The sequence below is a fragment of the Chlorocebus sabaeus genome, chromosome 7 (genome assembly GCF_047675955.1).
Source record: "Chlorocebus sabaeus isolate Y175 chromosome 7, mChlSab1.0.hap1, whole genome shotgun sequence".
In the NCBI taxonomy this organism is placed as follows: domain Eukaryota; kingdom Metazoa; phylum Chordata; class Mammalia; order Primates; family Cercopithecidae; genus Chlorocebus; species Chlorocebus sabaeus.
Window position 1 is genome coordinate 27,713,795 of NC_132910.1, and position 20,298 is coordinate 27,734,092.

General features: G+C 38.0%; 1 protein-coding gene across 6 annotated transcripts in view; it reads right to left on the reverse strand.

Moving 5' to 3' along the window:
• The window catches only part of CCDC158 (coiled-coil domain containing 158), a 116,103-nt gene that overhangs the window by 68,969 nt on the left and 26,836 nt on the right, over window positions 1–20,298 (reverse strand). For 3 of the 6 annotated variants that reach the window (XM_073017417.1, XM_073017414.1, XM_007998961.3), the window contains 5 exons: window positions 11,014–11,123; window positions 10,548–10,875; window positions 10,121–10,197; window positions 9,079–9,189; window positions 5,756–5,870 (listed from right to left, as the gene is read on the reverse strand). In XM_073017417.1, coding sequence (XP_072873518.1) covers window positions 5,756–5,870; window positions 9,079–9,189; window positions 10,121–10,197; window positions 10,548–10,875; window positions 11,014–11,123 — 741 coding nt within the window. The remainder of the gene's footprint in view (window positions 1–5,755; window positions 5,871–9,078; window positions 9,190–10,120; window positions 10,198–10,547; window positions 10,876–11,013; window positions 11,124–20,298) is intronic. The other 3 variants (XM_073017416.1, XM_073017418.1, XM_073017419.1) reach the window with 3 other exon arrangements.

Consider the following 20,298-nt stretch of genomic DNA (forward strand, 5'->3'; position numbering starts at 1 on the left):
ACTACTATTTATTTTTAAAGATCTTCACTTATTCAACACATATTGAATTATATTATCTATACATACATATACACGTGTCTGTCTTTCATAATAATCAAATAATAGAAGTTATATATATCTACATATACATATATGACTAAGAAAGTACTAATACAGGACTATCAGTTTCCCATTTACCTACAGAAATCAGAATATTATCTTTAATATTTATATTGGCTATATTCCTAAACTGACTTTGTATCTGGCTGCATGCTAAGTATAAAAAGTAGTTCATAAGAATTAGGTACACATAAAATATTAGATTACTGTCTAAAATGTATTCCTAGACTCTAATAATCCAATAAAGTATTTTCCAGGAGGCTGAGGTGGGAGGATCACTTGAGACCAGGAGTTTGAGACCAGCCTGGGCTGCATAGTGAGACCCCATCTCTATAAAAATAAAAATAAAATTAGTGTGGCATGGTAGTGCATGCCTGTAGTTTTGGCTAGTCAGGAGGCTGAGGTGGGAGGCTCGCTTGAGCCTGGGAGTTTGAAGCCGTAGTGCGTCATGATCGTGCCACTGCACTCCACCCTTGGCAACGGAGTGAGACACTCTCTCTTAGAAAAAACAAAAAAGGACTTCTTGTGCTCCTTTTGGGGCATATATAGGAAAATAAATGAAAAAGCCCCATAAAAATTCAAGCTCTGTAACACAGGTAACTTCCTAAGAAAAATGAAGGAACAGTATCAGTTGATAAAATCTCTTCACTTTTATTAGTATCAGGAAAGACTAAATCAGTACACACTTAGTAAATACAGTAAGGGGAAGAACCACAAACGTTACTGTTACACAGTTATCATTTTGCCTGGCAAGGAATGGGTACATGAACATGATCCAACAGGCAACATGATCAGGCAGAGAGCCAAACACCTTAGGTTCTTGTCTAGTTTCTGTTACATAACTTATCTGTGTTTCCATTTTTTTAATCTATAATTGGAAAGAGTATTCTAGATGATCTCTCATGTTCCTTTCAATTCTAATACTTTTTTTCCATGAGAACAGTATTAATAAAGCTGAAATAATTTATTTTCCACCTGTCTTTTGAGCTATAAATTCAACAAGAACATTTCCAATTTGAATTAATCATATGATTAAAATAAATGTTTTCTACTCCTAGCCTGGCATAAACCATTTCTATCCTTGAGCAAAGAAAATAATTTGTATATATGCTTTAAAAGCTTAAATTAAGATTTTCTTTTTTGTCTGCTTTCACTTAAAAAAAAACTTCTGGATAATCATTTCACAACATCAAACTTGACATGAGACCAAATTTTAAAAACAAGGAAAAAGAAAAGAGCCAAGTCTTATCTTTCCATCTGTTTATTAAGTATAAGAAGTTCCTCCAGCCCCCTGCAGGAACATTTGTTTTGTGGTTGTCAGTACTGACTCAGCTGCTATAGCTCTGCTTTTACCTTTCACTTTTTAGAGTAAAAACATTTATATTAATCAATTAAAAAGATAAATAGAGAGTGAAAGGGAAAACCATTGAAGTAGCAGCTGAGTTGATATAAACAGCTGTAAAAAACACTACAAAGAAAAGCCTTTTCAAATACCCAGAATAAATATTGACATCTGAGATGTATTAAAGATTTTTTTCTTTTTCTTCTATTTTTACATAGTAGCACTGGTTTTCCCTTTCACCATCTATGAATGCACTTTTTGGTTTGGATCACTGGACAAATGAGTATTGGGATTTCATTCTAATCTCACATTGATTTTAGAGATATTGCCAATCATATCAAATCACACGAGGTTTGGTTTGTCTGTTGGTGGTGGTGGTTTCTGTTTTTCTGTGCTCAAAAAGACACAGCTATGGAGTAATAAGGGATGCTACAGGCCAGCATGGCGGTGCATTGGCAGAACTATGCAGAGGTTTGCACAGAATCTTCCTGCACAGTATATAGCTCCAGCCAGTGCTACTAAATCATCACTTTTTTAATAGAAAATTCAGCCCCAACTGCTTTCAAAGTAGTAAAAATAAACGTTGAATCAAGATCATGAGGTATTTTTGTTGTCAAAAAGCGAAAGTTAAGAGTAAAGCCAAATCTACAGAGCCAATAGTGACAGCTTCTACTGGTCCAAATTCGTAAAGGGGAATTCTGGAGGTTCTCCTAAAATGGAAAGAGAAGAATAGAAAACAGCATTACAGTAAAACATTTTGTAAGCTACAAAAGCTACATCTCACATTTTTTTTTGAAGTACAATTTCTATGTTCACAGCATAAAATAATTGTGTTATCTGAAGAGAAATATTAACTTCCAAAACAAGTTTTCTCTTAATTTATGCATCCTAGTTGGAAAAGTTTTGTTTAGACCGCCATGTCATCAATTTTTAAAAATAAAAACACTTTTTAAAATGAAGAAATCTGACCTCATGAGAAAATACTAATACTGCCCCTCATAAAACATGTTGATGTTTAATATCAACACACTTTTATTAGTTTCCTTTCACACAAATCTCACCTTTTTTTTTTTTTTTTTTCTGAGACAGGGCCACACTCTGTTGCCCAGGCTAAAGTTAGTGGTGTGATCATGGCTCACTACAGCCTCAATCTCCCAGCCTCAAGCTATCCTCCCATTTTAGCCTTTCTAGTAGTGAGGACTACAGGCTCACGCTACCATGCCCAGCTAACTTTTTATTTTGTTTTTATTTTTGTAAAGACAGAGTTCCACTATGTTGCCCAGGTTTGTCTCAAGCTCCTGGGCTCAAGTGATCCTCCTATCTCAGCCTTCCAAAGTGCTGGGATTATGGGTGTAAGCCACTGCACCTGGCCACGAATTTCATTTTAATCACAGCTTTTACGTAGTATTTCCTTTGATATTTTTCCTTGTTGTTATTTGAATAGTACATACCGAAATATGCACTGAAGCAACAGAGAAAAATAGATTTTAAGGTTTTAATAAGCTTTAGCAATGTCAAGTTGCATGAAAATAAAAATTAAGCAGAATAATTTGTTTTTAGATTTTATATTCAATTCATTATAACAAAAACATTTTATAACAATACAATTTTTTATGATCCCAAGTGAAATCCTTGTTATTCACTTGTTTGATTTTCCTTGCTCAGCTACACCATGTAATTAACGTCACCTTAGGCCAGAGTGTACTTAGCTATATTTACATGGCAGTCATCTCTCAGTGCTCCCTGACCAAATCAAAGGGAGTTACTGTTAAGACAGTCTAGTTAACCATCAACTTGGTGCCAACTCTATTTAGGGTCACTGTGGTGTATTATAAATCTCAGTGATTTACTAAAACTAATGAAGCTGATATGCCCTCCTTATTTCCGTTAGCTGTTTACTATTTAAGACTGTCAAAAATTCTTGCTGAGCCACTATTTACATTAGAGCAAAATCAGAGAATGATTCTAATATCATGTTTGTATCTATATGACTCCAAAACATTCATGTAAAAAGCTTGCAGTCATTCATCTGGATCTCGTGCTTCTATAATGCCAGAGATTTAAATGCTTATAAAAACTTAGAAATTCTTTTTACATATTTTAGATGGATATTTCAGTATCTGTGAAAAAATTTCCCAATTATGTCCAAATCAGCATGATACTACATATTGGGCCAAATGCAAATTAGCAAACAATGGGTGAGGCTTCAGAAAGGATAATTTTTCCAAACAACAGTATACTGGAAAGCTATACCAGTTACCAATCATGTAAGAAACCACAGGTGAGTTGAGCTTTATTTAGTACTTTGGTGGCTTTTCATAAAGTTTGTCAATAGACAATGGATACTTAATTTTTCCAAAATGATTTGTGATTATTCATGAATATGCATTACTATATTGGACTGTAACACAACAGCTCTCTTATTTCCTCTCTCACTGTCAGAATGTCAGCTCTCACTTCTGCCAGAGTGGCTACCGCCACCAGACCCAAGTGAAAAAGCACCCTCCCACCCCATGGTGCACTGAAATCAGCCCCTCCTGCTGTTGTCTGCAGGGTGCGGTCATGACCTTTTGGTATAGGCTTGGTCTGCCCAGACTGCTATCAATCATCAGGGGAAAAGCTTGTCCTGAGAAAAGAAACTAGAACACAAAAAGCAGGCTTCAGAGAGGCAGAGAAAAGCGTATGCTCCTCTCTGACCTTTTGTTTGTCGAGTGTACCCTTTAAGTGGTCTAAGGTCCCTTAAGGTTGCTCAGAGGTGGCACTGGTTGAAATAACATTGCCACAAGGATTTAGGTTAAGGGTTATGCAAGGAGGTTTTACAAAACGAGGCAGTGTTATTCAAACTGCAACCCACCAATAAATTATGAAATCAATTTAGTGAGCTTCAAATCAGCATCTGAAGAGAAGAGAAAATAGCCAGCATCACATGTCATAGGAGTAAATATTGTTTTATGAATCTTGCTTCAGTTGCATGTGTGTATTGGGTCATAAGATGAACTATATTTCTTACTGTGAGTAGCAATGGAAAATATTTGGAAGACACTGCTGTAAAGGACCCACACCTATAACTGAGATTATACAGTTTCGTGTTACTCTCTATGGCTTAGACTTTAGTAAAGTCATGTCTAAATTCCACCCTCAGCTTAGATAAAGGTTGAGGTATCTTATTTCCATGCTCGAACCAAGGAGAAACAGCCCCCTCCTGTGGCCGGCTGGAGTGATAATTAAAATGAGGGGTTGCCCAAAGAAGGGCAAAGGTCTAGAAGAATTCGTGTTGCAATATATAATTCTTCCCATATGGAGCTTTCCTCCACGTACTGTTACCCTATAGAATTGGTTTCATTTTATAAAGGTATATGGCAGCTTCCTTATACTCTCTTTCTTCTAACCTACTGCTCCAAATAGCTAAGGTGTGAGAAACTGACTACAAGTGACAGAACTGTACGTAAATTGTTTCTGCATGGCTATCTAAGGGTCTCTTACAGGTAGGATGACTAAATATAGACTTTATCTTCCAAATGGGGACACTATGGAGATGAGAGGTAGCATTCATAAAACAGGACACTGGGCTAGCAGGTGTAAACCGAGACTGTCCCAGGGAAGCAGCCTTGGGTGACCACCCTTCTTACAGGGAATGAAGAACACCACTCCTCTTAATGGTAGCTCCTTGTGTGTTTTTTAGGGTCTTACTGTTATACAAATGATTGAAATGAACAAAATCCTAAGCTCTGGATAAACAGATGACAATGATACTGAATAGCTTCTCATTAGCTATGGAAAGTGAAAGAAAAAACCAGAATATCAAATATTAATTAATGTAGTTTTAAAGTGAATTACATGATGAGAGATGAAGACTTATCTTCCTAATTAATTTTTATGTAATTAATTCATTTAATTATTCTTAAAGTTAATTCAGTTTGGTAACTTCACAATGATTAAGAGTTAGGAGTTGAAGTAAGAGAGGAGTTAGGCCCCAAAAATATTGAGTAGCAGGGGGATCTGGCTGGTATGGAAGTATATGCTAAAGGTTAGCTAAGTAAAAATAATTAAGATGGTCTTATTTTTAATGTATTTTTTTAGAAACTTACTTGAACTATGCAAAAAATGTTTTGCTAAGAATGAATCAGAGTACATAATTTAAATAAAAATTGTTTATAGTTTAAAATATAATTTAGCATGCTCTTACTCCAGCTTATAAACTGCTTTTAATTTGAAATTACTTTGATTCCTTATTTTCAAATAAACTATTAATAACATAATATTGATTCTGGCTATTATAGTCTCTAGAAGCAGAGCAGCAAAACCTAAACTCACCTTGTCTTCATACATCCTTTTGGCTTCCCTTAATTCAGAACGTAGCTGAGAAACAGTAGATTCCAGATCACTGAGCTGACGCATATACATAGAGTTTTGATTTCTTGCTTGCTCTCTAAGAAGAGTTTAGAAGGAGAATAAATGCAAATAGCAAACTAAGAATAAGAGTAACAGCTGAGTATTCTAGCTTTTTGACACTACCACTAGTTATTTTATATGGCACTATTAAGCCAATAGTCTTTTATTTTCCAAAATTGACTCAAAAGCTCCAGCTCAAATATATTGTAAACCGCAGAAGCTGGGTGACAGCTGTATGGGAGTACATTACACTATTTTCTCTCTACTTTTGTATATGATGGAAAATGTCCATATAAAAAGTTTTAACATACAACTCAAATAAAATAATTTCTATGCATATGCACACATTTTACTTATATTCATATATATTGCACACACACACACATACATACATACACACACACACACAGATACGGTTTGGTTCTGTGTCCCCACCCAAATCTCATGTCAAATTGTAATCCCCACACGTCAGGGGAGGGACCTAGTGGGAGGTGATTGGATCGTGGGGGCAGACTTCCCCCATGCTGTTCTCATGCTAGTGAGTGAGTTCTCACAACATCTGATGGTTTATATGGCACTTCCCTGCTTTCCTGTTCCATCATGGTAAGACGTGCTTGCTTTCCCCATGATTGTAAGTTTCCTGAGGCCTCCCAGTCATGATTCCTGTTAAACTTGTGGAACTGTGAGTCAACTAAACTTCTTTTCTTCATAAATTACCCAGTCTTGCACAGTTCTTTATAGTAGTGTAAGAATGGATTAATACAGAAAACTGGTACCAGGAGAGTAGGGCACTGCTACAAAGACACCTGAAAATATGAAAGTGACTTTGGAACTAGGTAACAGGCAGAGGTTGGAACAGTTTGGAGGGATCAGAAGAAGACAGAAAGATGAGGGAAAGTTTGGAACTTCCTAGAGACTTGTTGAATGGTTGTGACCAAAATGCTGATAGTGATATGGACAATGAGTCCAGGCTGAGGTGGTCTCAGATGGAGATGAGGAACTTCTTGGGAACTGGAGTAAAGATCACTCTTACTATGCTTTAGCAAAGACACTGGTAGCATTTTGCCCCTGCCCTAAAGATCTGTGGAACTTTGATCATGACAGATATGATTCAGGGTATCTGGCAGAAGAAATTTCTAAGCAGCAAAGCATTCAAGATGTCACCTGACTGTTTCTGAAAGCATACAGTCATATGTATTCACAAAGAGAGGTCTGAAACTGGAACTTATGTTTAAAAGGGAAGCACAGTGTAAAAGTTGGAAAAATTTGCAGCCTGATGTAAAAGAAAAACCCATTTTCTGGGGACAAATTCAAGCTGCCGGCTGTAGAAATTTGCATAAGTAAAGAAGAGGTGCAAGACAATGGGGAAAACATCTCCAGAGCATGTCAGAGATCTTTAGGCAGCCCCTTCCATCACAGGCCTGGTGACTTAGGAGGAAAAAATGCTTTTGTGAGCCAGGGCCCACTCCACTGCTCTGTGCATCCTCAGTACCTGGCACCCTGTGTCCCAGTTGCTCCAGCTCCAGCTGTGGCTAAAAGGAGCCAAGGTACAGCTTGGGCTGTTGCTTCAGAGAGTGCAAGCCCCAAGACTAGGCAGCTTCCACATGGTGTTGAGCCTGCAGGTGCACAGAAAGCAAGAGTTGAGGTTTGGGAACCTCTGCCTAGATTTCACAGCATGTATGGAAATGCCTGGATGTTCAGGCAGACATCGGTTGCAGGAGTAGAGCCCTCATGGGGAATCTCTACTAGGGTAATGTGGAGGGGAAATGTGGGGTTGGAACCCCCACACAGAGTCCCCACTGGCACACTGCCTAGTGGAGCTGTGAGAAGAGGGCCACTATCCTCCAGACCCCAGAATAGTAGATCCACAGGCAGCTTGCACTGTGCACATGGAAAAGCTACAGACACTCAATGCCAGCCTGTGAAAGCAGCCGCAGAGCCTGTACAATGCAGAGCAACAGAGGCAGAGCTGCCCAAGGCCTTGGGAGCCTCCACCTTGCATCAGTGTGCCCTGGATGTGAGACATGGAGTCAAAGGAGATTATTTTAGAGTTTTAAGATTTAATGACTGCCCAGCTGGATTTTGGACTTGCATGGGTCCTGAAGCCCCTTTGTTTTGGCCTATTTCTCCCATTTGGAATAAGAGCATTTACCCAATGCCTGTAACCCAATTGTATTTTGGAAGTAACAAACTTGTTTTTTATTTTACAGGCTCATAGGCAGAAGGGACTTATCTTGTCTCAGATGAGACTTTGGGTTGTGGATTTTTGAGTTAATGCTTAAATGAGTTAAGACTGGGGGACTGTTGAGAAGGGATAATTGTATTTTTTTTGTTTGTTTTTTTTGAGACAGAGTCTTGCACTGTCGCCCAGGTTGGAGTGCAGTCTCGGCTCACTGCAAGCTCTGCCTCCCAGGTTAATGCCATTCTCCTGCCTTAGCCTCCCGAGTAGCTGGGACTACAGGTGCTCGCCACCAAGCCCAGCTAATTTTTTGTATTTTTAGTGGAGACAGGGTTTCACTGTGTTAGCCAGGATGGTCTTAATCTCCTGACCTCGTGATCTGCCCTCCTCTCAGCCTCCCAAAGTGCTGGGATTACAGGCATGAGCCACCGCGTATGGCCAGTAGTTATATTTTAAAATGTGAGAAGGACATGATATTTGGAGATTACAAATCTGAATTGTAATCACGTGTCAGGGGAGGGGCCTGGTGGGAGGTAACTGGATCATGGCGGCAGATTTCCCCCATGATTTTCTCGTGATAGTGAGTGAGTTCTCATGAGATCTGATGGTTTAAAAGTGTGGCACGTCCCCACTCTCTCTCTCTCTTGCTTTGCCATGGTATGATGTGCTTGCTTCCCCTTTGCTTTCCGTCATAATTGTAAGTTTCCTGAGGCCTCCCACTCATGACTCCTGTTAAGCCTGTGGAACGCTGAGTCAATTAAATCTCTTTTCTTCATAAATTACCCAGTCTCAGGTAGTTCTTTATAGCAGTGTTAAGAATGGACTAATACAAATACTTAAAACAGCCAATCCCAGGAGCTCCAAATACTTGCAAAAATACTTCTTATATGGTCAGATAATGTTACCTATGTTAAGCAATATTTCCTGTTCATTTAAATGTTAGAAAAAAAGTTTTACTTTCTTATGAAATCTTACCAAGCAAATTCTAAAAGATTATAGAACAGAAAGTTAATGAAAATAATATCTCTAAAATGAAGATGAATGACTAACAGTTTAAATCACATACTGAATGATTTCCATTTGACTCTGGATACTATTGGCTTGGCTTCGAGCACTGCTAGCTTTCTCAGTAAGTCCTGTTATTTCAACTTCATGTTCACTTATTAACTGCTCAATCCTATAAAAAGAATGTGGTGATTGTTATTTGATACAGAAGATTTTCCTATGAATTATTTTTAAAATGAATGATTTTCAATACTCTCAAATTTAGTATTTTGCTTTACTTTTGTACATGCTACTCTTTTAATAACAAGTGTCTACAACAGGTCCAAAATCCTTTATCCAAATCTTTTGGGAGCCAGCTAGTTTTGGAATTCAGATTTTTTTTTTAGTTTACCTTGGTAATAAATTGCAAGTACTATATATTATATGATACCCCAAGTGAGATGTAGGGAAGCGTCCCATTAACCAAACATATTATGAATGCAACAATTTGCAAGTATTCACACTAAATCATAGACTATGGAAAGGGTTACATTAGCTCTGGTCAGGTTTTTCCAACAAATGAGTGACAAAAACTGTCTCCTTCACCAAACTTTGGTCAGGCTCTTCTGAGGCCTCTTTTCAACTATGCCTCAACCTTTGGCCTGCCTAGCCCAGACCTAGCAAGAATCTTGCTGAGTCAGTTTAGTCCTCCCACCCTCGATATCTGGTCAAGTTCTTCATCCGCTGCCTTTCATATCTAAGCCCTTGGCCTGAGTTTAGCAAGAATCCCCCTACTCTTGATGCCTTTTCTCAGTAATTTTCCATCGACAGACCCCCTCACCATGCCCTGTGGCTATAAATCCCTATTTGGCCTTGTACCGGAAGCTGAGCTTAATCTCTCTCTCTCCTATAGCAATACTCCTATTGTAATTGTCTCAAATAACACCTTCCTTACCATTTTAACCAGGGTCAGGAAAACAAAATTGTAACATGAGTTTCCTATAAACCTATAAAAAAAAACTTATGTGTTTCAGAGTGGTTTAGATTTTGGAATTGTGGCTGAAACACTGTAAAACTGTGGTTTAGTTTCACTAGGCTTTTCCATACCTCAGTCAGAAACCTACCTATCTTGATGTTGTTGCAGAAGTAGTTCCATTTTGTTCTGTGATTCAGATTTCAGTGCTTCAAGTTGATCCTCTACCTGGTTTTTAAAAAGAGACCCTGATTTAGTTACTGGTAAATATAAGGCTTGGAAAATCTGGATATTTTCAACTAAAGGAATGCTTTAAATGCAAATAGAAATAATACTAAAATCAAATACATTCTATCCCCATATTTTATTAGATCTTTTACTTTGTCTATACTGTCATGAAGCTATACAGGTAAACCAAGGTAGTTCCTATTATGAGAGATTATTGTGGAAGTAACTTCTGTTATTTCAGAAAAATGAGAACTTAGCTTATTTTAAGAATTTTAAAAATTACACATCTAATGCTATTCTCTTCATGCATTTTAATATAAAATTATTGAAGTAGCATTCTCACCACTTACTGGAAATATCCTCCCTTTAAGAAAAGAAATCTCTGTGTCTAATTCTCTTAGGATTTTACTAATAGCTGAGCCCAAGCTGCGGAAGTGCAGAGTAGACATGCTGTCATGTTCATATATTTTTTTGCCTGAGGCTTCTTCAAAGTCAACCAGGATTGACCGGATTTCCTGAAGCACTCCCTCATGACTAAGCATCATTTTTCGTAGTTGCTCTATCTGTGTATTGCTGTCTTTCAGCATGTCCTCCTTAAGGCATTTGGCAGCTTCAAGTTCATGAACTGTATTTTGAAGCTGATTTCTTAAATCCTCCTGGGACTGACTCTCCCTTCGTCTATGAAATAAATGAAAGAAAATAAATAACATTGATAAAACTCATATTCACACAAGTAGTTTTACTACAAACAGTAAAACTTTAAAATAATTTCACATAATGAAAATGTGACTTTAAAATAATTTCACAAATCCCAACCTGATGTCAGCCATAGCATCTCTCTCCATTTGCATCTCCTGAAGTTTTGTTTGCAAATCAATGACTGACTGCCTCAAATAAAACTTTTGTTTCTCATGCAATTCATTGCTCTGAAAAAAAAGCCATGCAAATTAATCTTTATTAGAGAAACACATTTCCTTATAGCTAGTAAGTTCCAAAAATCTATATATATTTTCAATTCATTTTTATGTCTACTTCCTTCCCTCACTGCTGCAGTTCAAAGACTAATTAATAATTTCTCACTTAGATTACGAGAATACCTTAACTAGTCTCCCTGTATCAAGCTTGACCCCGTTTAATCTATTCTCTACAACCAAAACTCTGCTTCTAAAACAAATCTTACTTCCAGCTCAACATGGAAATAAGAATACATTTTTTACATGAAAACATGAGAATTGGTTGAAATTCTGTACATAAAGAAGTCAATCCCTACCTCCTACCCTCTTAAAATACCTGGCAGCAGACATCACCACCCAAAACTCCAGGTATCCTACTACAGAGAAATACACAAAGATTTCTAAGATCAGGCACTGAGGGATCTCCCAGCACAGGAGATGCTGCAGAAGATGCTCCCGTACATAGTTGATGCCATACCTAATCCTCCCACAGCAAAGCCATCAAGTTCTGCCCATGAATAGAGAGTTTGCCATCAGTCCTTTTTATTGTCTAACGCTTGAATATAAACAGAAAACCAAAAACTGCTGAACACTTGAAGAAAAATCACAAAGTAATACATAGATCAATATCAAATAAACAAGCAAACACCCAGAAAAAAAGAAGAACCAGAGGTAACAAAGAAAGATAATGCAAGGAATAGAAGAACACTTCAAAAACTTGTATTTACAGAGAAATTCAAGAGACATCATCAGCATAAAGCAAGAATAAGATGCTATGCCACAGAAGTGATCAGAGGAGAAAGGGTCATGAAAATTTAAAAAATATGGTTGTAAATGAAAAAGTTCAATTCAATAGAAATATTGCAAGTCAAGAAATGTCCTCCAAAGGTAGAAAAAGTAGACAAATTTTTGAAACAAAAAGTAAGAGATGTAGAGATTTAACTGAGGTGAAAGTATGTTTCCAACAGGAACTTTGGAAAGACAGAACTGAAAAAACAGAAGAAGGGAAACTGCCAAAGAAAAAACGCAACTGAATTCCTCCAAACTGAAAGGCACACATCTACAGACAAATAGGTCTACTGAGTCCCTAGCATGGTGAATGAAAAAACAAAAATTCATACCTAAGTACATTATGGTGGCATTTCAGAGACAAAGAAAAGATGTTAAAGATGAAATTCAAGTAAGTAAAAAATAAAAAATCATCTACAAAGGAACAAGAACCGGATATACATCTCAATAGTGATACTGAATGCAAAAGCACAATATCTTCAAAAGATTGAGAGAAATTACTTTCAACTTTACCGAGCCAATTATCAATCAAGTGTGAGTGTAAAATAGAGTCATTCTCAGACATGCAAAGATTCATAAAATGTATCTCTTTCTTAAGAATTTAACAGTTTATTAAGAATTTAACAAAGACGTGTTTTGACTAAATGAAGAAGTAGATCAAGGAAGAAGACAGGAGAGGCTGGAGGCAGAGCAAGATGGTGGAATAGAAGCCTACACCATTCATTCCCTCACACCTGCCACCCCCGATGGGAACACCAAATTTTAAAAACTATCTGCACACAGAAAAGCACCATCACAAGAACACAAAAGTCAAGTGAAAAATAGTGAGGCAGGAAAATAGGGTCTGGAGGCAGGGAACATAAGGCGGATTCACACTTCAGCCGTGACAGGAAATATCCTCTCCTTAGGGTGTAGGATGTAAATGACTTTGTAATTTTATTTCATTTTCCTCATTTACATAGGGCATACCCCCAAGTAACCAATGGAATCCTCTAGGGAGTATTTAAACTCCCAAAAATTCTCTAACGGGGCTTTTGAGTTCCTATGCTTAGGCCCACTCCCACACTGTGGAGTGTACTTTCATTTTCAATAAATTCCTTCATTCCTTCCTTGGTTTGTGTGTTTTGTCCAATTCTTTGTTCAAGGCGCCAAGAACCTGGACACCCTCCACCATTAAAAATAGTACCTGGTTTTAATTCATATGGTGGAAGGAGGCATTGAGGAGGGCAGGAGAGACAGTCTCGAATCTCCAACGCCACCCCTTTCACCATCTCCCAGCAGTGGCTATGCAGAGGATCTGCGTAGGGGAGGGAGAGCACAGCAATGGGGGGATTTTATATTTAATTCAGTGCTGCCCCATCAGAGGGGAGAATCAAGCCATGCTGGGCTTAGAGGGAGCATTCGAACCAGCCCTAGTCAGGGGGGAATCGTCCATTTCAGTGGTCAGAACTCAAGTTTCTCAGCAAGCCTCACCACCGCTGAGTGCACTGGGGTCCTAGGTAAATTTGAAAGGCAGCCTAGGACACAAGGACTGCAATTCTTAGGCAATTCCTAGTGCTAGGCTGGGCTTAGAGCCAGTAAACTAGGGTGGCATGTGACCTAAGGAGACCCAAGCTGGTGTGGTTAAGGGAGTGCTTGCACAATCCCTTTCCCAACCCCAGACAGTGCAGCTTGCAGCAACAAAAGTGACTCCTTCCTTCTACTTGAGGAGAGGAGAGCAAAGTGTAAAAAGGACTTTGTCTTGCATGTTAGATACCAGTTCAGCCACAGTAGGGTAGGGCAGTGGGCAGAGTCATGAGGTCCCCATTCCAAGACCCACCTCCTGGACAACAATTCAAGATACACCCTGGGCCAAAAGGGAACCCATTACCTTGAAGGGAAGAACGCAGTCCTGGAAGGGTTCATTACCTGCTGACTAAAGAGTCCTTGGGGACCAGGCATGGTGGCTAACACCTGTAATTCCAGCACTTTGAGAAGCCGAGGTGGGCAGATCATTTGAGCTCAGGAGTTCAAGACCAGCCTGACCAACATGGTGAAACCCTGTCTCTACTAAAAATCCAAAAAAACAGGCTGGGCGCGGTAGCTCACGCCTGTAATCCCAGCACTTTGGGAGGCCGAGGTGGGCATCATGAGGTCAGGAGTTCGAGACCAGCCTGGCCAAGATGGTGAAACCCTGTCTCTACTAGAAATACAAAAATTAGCCAGGCGTGGTGGCGTGTGCCTGTAGTCCAAGCTACTCAGGAGGCTGAGGCAGGAGAATCGCTTGTACCTGGGAGGCAGAGGTTGCAGTGAGCTGAGATTGCGCCACTGCACTCCAGCCTGGGTGACAAAGAGAGACTCTGTCTCAAAAAACAAAACAAAACAAAACAAAAAACCCAAAACAAAAAAATTAGCCGGGCATGGTGGCGCATGCCTGTAGTCTCAGGTACTTAGGGGGCTGAGGCAGGAGAATCATTTGAACCCGGGAGGCAGAAGTTGTAGTGAGCTGAGATGGCACCACTGTACTCCAGCCTGGGTGACAGAACATGACTCCATCTCAAAAAATAATAAAAATAAAAATAATAAAAATAAAGAACCCTTGGGCCCTGAATAACCAGCAGTGATGCCCTGAGAGTACGCTTTCGGCCTTGGACTCTGAGATGTGCTGGCTTCAGGAGTGACCTAGCACATTCCCAGCTATGGTGGCTACAGTGAAAGACTCCTTCTGTTTGAGAAAAGCAGAGGGAAAAGTAAAGGAGACTTTGTCTTACACCCTAGATACCAGCTTAGCCACAGTGGGTAGAGCAACAAGCAGGCTCTTGGAGTCTCCAAGTCCAGGACTATGCATTTGGACCTGGGCAGGGCAGCATTTCTGGACCTGTCCTGTGTCAGAAGGGAACCCAGTGCCCTAAAGGGTGAGTCCCAGGGCTGGCAACATTCACCACAAGCTAATCGAAGAGTCCTTGGCTTTAAGTGAACATCAGTGGTGGAAGGGCAGAAACCCCAAGGACTAGTGGTGGTCGTGGCCACAGGGAGAAGCTCTTCTGCCTTTGGAAAGGGGAGGAAAGAATGGGAAGGACTTTGTATTGTGGTTTGACTGCCAGCTTAGCCGTAGTAGAATAGAATATGAGGTAAACTGCTAAGGTATTTGGATCCAAATCCTGGCTCCCGGACAGCACATCCGGACATGTACAGGACCTGGGGGATCTCACCACCCTGAAGGGAAGGACCTTGGACAAGACTCGGTACAGTGCTGACTTCAGGTCTGACCCATCACATTCCCAGTGTTGGCAGCCACAGGAGTGCTTGCATAACCACACCCCCAGTTCCACGTGGGTCAGCACAGAGAGGGAGAGAGACAGAGAAACTCCATATGTTTGGGAGAAAGGTAAGAGAAAAGAACAAGAGTCTCTGCCTGGTAATCCAGAGAATTCTTCCAGATCTTATCCAAGACCACCAAGGCAGTACCTCTATGAGTCTGCAAAAACCACAGCGTTATTAGGCTTGGGGTTTTGAATACCTGGAAAGCCTTCCTGAGAAGGACAGGCACAAATAAGCTCAACTGTGAAGACTACCACAAATAACTAACTTCAATGCCCAGACACCAAAGTACATCTACAAGCATCAACACCATCCAGGAAAACATGACCTCACTAAATGAACTAAGTAAGGTACCAGGGACCAATCCTGAAAAATCAGAGGTATATAACTTTTCAGACAGATAATTCAAAGTATCTGTTTTGAGGAAATTCAAAGAAATTAAAGACAACTCAGAAAAAGAATTCAGAATTCTATCAGATAAATTTAACAAAGAGATTAAAATAATTACAAAGAATCAAGCAGAAATATTAGAATTGAAAAATGCAATTGATGTGCTGAAGAATGCGTGAGTCTCTTAATACCAGAAATGATCAAGCAGAAGAAAGAATTAGTCAGAAGACAGGCTATTTGAAAATATACAGTCAGAGGAAACAAAATAAAAAAGAAAAGAAAACAATGAAGCACACCTACAAGATCTAGAAAATGGCCTCAAAAGGGCAAATCTAACTTATTGGCCTTAAAAGGGAGTTAGAGAAAGAGATAGGGGTAGAAAGTTTATTAAAAGGGAAAGTATCAGAGAACTTCCCAACCCTAGAGAAAAATACCAACATTGAAGTACAAGGTTACAGAACATCAAGCAGATTTAACTCAAAGAAGACTATCTCAAGGCAATTAATAATCAAACTCCCAAAGGTCAAGGATAAAGGATCCTGAAAGCAGCAAGATAAAAGAAACAACATACAATGAAGCTCCAGTTCATCTGGCAGCAGGCTTTTTTCAGTGGAAACCTTACATGCCAGGAGAGAGTGGCATGACATATTTAAAGTGCTGAAGGAAAAAAACCATCTACCACAGAATAGTATATCTAGTGAAAATATCCTTCAAACTTGAAGGAGAAATAAACACTTTTCTAGAATAAGATTAAAATAGAAACAACTAAAAGTTAAAAAGTGGGGGCACAAAGTCAAAAGTGTAGAGTTTGTATTAGTTTTGTTGTTGTATGTTTGTTTGTTTATGCAATCAGCGTTAAACTGTCATCACTTAAAAAGTGATGGGTTTAAAATAATGGCTTATAAGAGAGAATTGCAAGCCTCATGGTAACCTCAAAGGTGAAAAACATACAACAGATATGCAGAAAATAAAAGCAAGAAATCAAAGCATGGTAGTTGGTTATCAGAACTTATTAACATTAGTGTCACTAGAGTTGGTATAAAACTAACTGCTAAATTTGACTGGCTTAAAAATAAAGAAATCAAAGCATACCAACAGAGAAAAATCACCTTCACTAGGAGGAATACAGGAAGGAAAAGAAGAAGGAAGAGAAGACTACAAAACAACCAAAAAACAAATAACAAAAATGGCAGGAGTAAGTCCTTACTCATCAATAATAACATTGAACATAAATGGACTAAACTCTCTAATCAAAAGACACATAGTGGCTGAATGGATTAAAAAATAAGACTCACTGATCTGTTGCCAATGAGAAACACACTACACCTACAAAGACACACACAGTCTGAAAACAAAGGGATGGAAAAAGATATTCCATGCCAATGGAAACCAAAAAAGAGCAGATGTAGCTATACTTATATCAAACAAAATAGATTTCAAGACAAAAACTATAAGAAGAGACAAAGAAGTCACAATATAATGATAAATAGGTCAATTCAGTAGCAGGAGGTAACAATTTAAAATACATATGCAGCCATGACTGGGGCATCCAGATATATAAAGCAAATACTATCAGAAATAAAAGAGAGATAAACCTCAATACAATAATAGCAAGATACATCAACACCCCACTTTCAGGACTGGATAGATCGTCCAGACAGAAAATCTACAAAGAAACATAAAACCTAATCTGCACCATAGACCAAATGGAGCCAATAGATACGTACAGAACATTTCATCCAAAGGCTGCAGAATACACAGCCTTGTATACACACAGCAATAGACACAGGAATGTTCTGGGCAGAATACATTTCTCAGCACATGGATGATTCTCAAGGAGAGACCATATACTAGGTCACAAAACAAGTTTTAAAACATTCAAGAAAACCTGAAATAATATCAACCATCTTCTCTGACAACAAGGGAATAAAACTACAAATCAATAACAAGGGGAATTTTGGAAATCATACAAATACACAGAAACTAAACAATATGCTCCTGAATAACCAGTGAGTCAATGAAGAAATTAAGAAGGAAATAAAAAATTTTTTGAAACAGATGATAATGAAAATACAACATCCCAAAACCTATGGGATACAGTGAAAGCAGTACCAAGAGGGAAATATATATCCATTAAGCGCCTACTTCAAAAAAGAAGAAAAACTTCAAATAAGCAATTTAAACGATGTATTTTAAAGAACCAGAAAAGAGCAAACTGAACCCAAAATTAGTACAAGAAAAGAAATAATAAAGATCAGAGCAGAAATAAAAGTAAAATGAAGAAAATAATACAAAAGATCAATGAAACAAAAAGTTGTTTTTTTGACAAGATAAACAAATTTAACAAACCTTTAGCCAGACTAAGAAAAAAGAGAGAAGACCCAAATAAATATATTCAGAGACAAAAAAGGATACATTACAACTGATACTGCATAAATTCAAAGGATCATTAGTAGCTACTATGAGTGATTACATGCCAATGAACTGGAAACATCTAGAAAAAAAAGACAAATTCCTAGATACATACAACTTACCAGGACTGAACCCTGAAGAAATCTAAAACCTGAACAAGTCCCAGTAAAGAAAAGCCCAGAACCTGATGGCTTCACTGCTGAATACCAAACATTTAAAGAACCAACACCAATTATACTCAACTGTTCCAAAAAATCGAGGAAGAGGAACTTCTTCCAAACTCATTCTATGATGGCAGTTATTACCCTGATACCAAAACCAGACAAAGACACATCAAAAAAAGAAAACTACAGGTCAGTATCTCTGATGAATATTGATGCAGAAATTCTTAACAAAATACTAGCAAACTTAATTCAGCAATACATTAAAAAGTTCATACATCATGACCAAGTGGGATTTATCCCTGGGATGCAAGGATGGTTAAACATATGTAAATCAATCAATGTGATACATCATATCAACATAATGAAAAACAAAAACCATATGATTATTTCAATTGAGGCCGAAAAAGCATTTGATAAAGTTAAACATCTCTTCAGGATAAAACTCTCAAAAAAATGGGTATAGAATAGAAAACAATGAAGCACACCTACAAGATCAACATAATAAAAGCCATATATGACAGAACCACAGCTAGTATTATACTTAACGGAGAAAAACTAAAAGCCTTTCCTGCAAGATCTGGAACACGACAAAGATGCCCACTTTCACCATCGTTATTCAACATAGTACTGGAAGTCCTAGCTTGAGCAACCACATAGAGAAAGAAAGAAATGACATTCAAACTGGAATGGAAGAAGTCAAATTATCCTTGTTTGCAGATGATATAATCTTATATTTGGAAAAACCTAAAAACTCCACCAAAAAACTATTAGAACTAATAAGCAAATTCAGTCACGTTGCAGGACACAGTCAACATATAAAAATCAATAGCATTTCTATATGCCAACAGTGAGCAATCTGAAAAAGAAATAAAAAAAGTAATCCCATTACAAGTTCCACAAATAAAATGAAATAACTAGGAATTAACCAAAGAAGTGAAAGACCTCAACAATGAAAACTATAAAATACTGATGAAAGACATGGAAGAGGACACCAAAAATCGGAAAGGTATCCCATATTCATGGATTCGAAAAATCAATATTGTTAAAATGACCATAAAATCCAAAGCAATCTATAGATTCAATGCAATCTCTATCAAAATACTAATGTTATTCTTCACAGAAATAGAAAAAACAATCTTAAAATTCATATAGACTCACAAAAGATGCAGAATGGCCAAAGCTATCCTGAACAAAAAGAATAAAACTGGGGGAATTCATTATCTGACTTCAAATTACACTACAGAGCTACAGTAACCAGAACAGCATGGTACTGGCATAAAAACAAACACATAGAACAACAGAATAGAATAGAGAACCCAGAAATGAATCCACTCACATACAGTGAATTTATTTTCAACAAAGGTGCCAAAAACATATATTAGGGAAACGACAGTCTTTTCAATAAATGGTACTGGGAAAACTGGATATCCATATGCAGAAGAATGAAACTAGATCCCTATCTCTCACTATATTTAAAAATCAAATCAAAATGGGTTAAATACTTATATATAAGACCTCAAACTATGAAACTCTATGAGAAAACATTGGGGGAAACTTCCTAGGACACTGGTCTAGGCAAAAATTTCTTGAGTAATACCCCACATGCACAGGCAACCAATGCAAAAATGGACAAATGGAATCACATCAAGTTAGAAAGCTTCTACACAGCAAAGGAAACAATCAAGAAAGTGAAGAGAAAACCCACAGAATGGGAGGAAATATCTGCAAACTACTCATTTGACAAGGGATTAATAACCAGAATATACAAGGAGCTCAAACAACTCTATAGGAAAAAATCTAGTAATTTGACTAAAAATAGGGAAATGATTTGAATAGACATTTCTCAAAGAACAAATACAAATGGCAAACAGGTATATGAGAAAGTGCTCAATATCACTGATCATTAGAGAAATGCAAATCTGAACTACAATGAGATATCAACTTATCCCAGTTAAAATAGTTTTTATCCAAAAGTTAGGCAATAACAAATGCTGGCAAGGATATGGAGAAAAGGGAACCCTTGTTCACTGTTGGTGGGAATGTGAATTAGTACAACCACTATAAAGAACAGCTTGGAGGTCCCTCAAAAAACT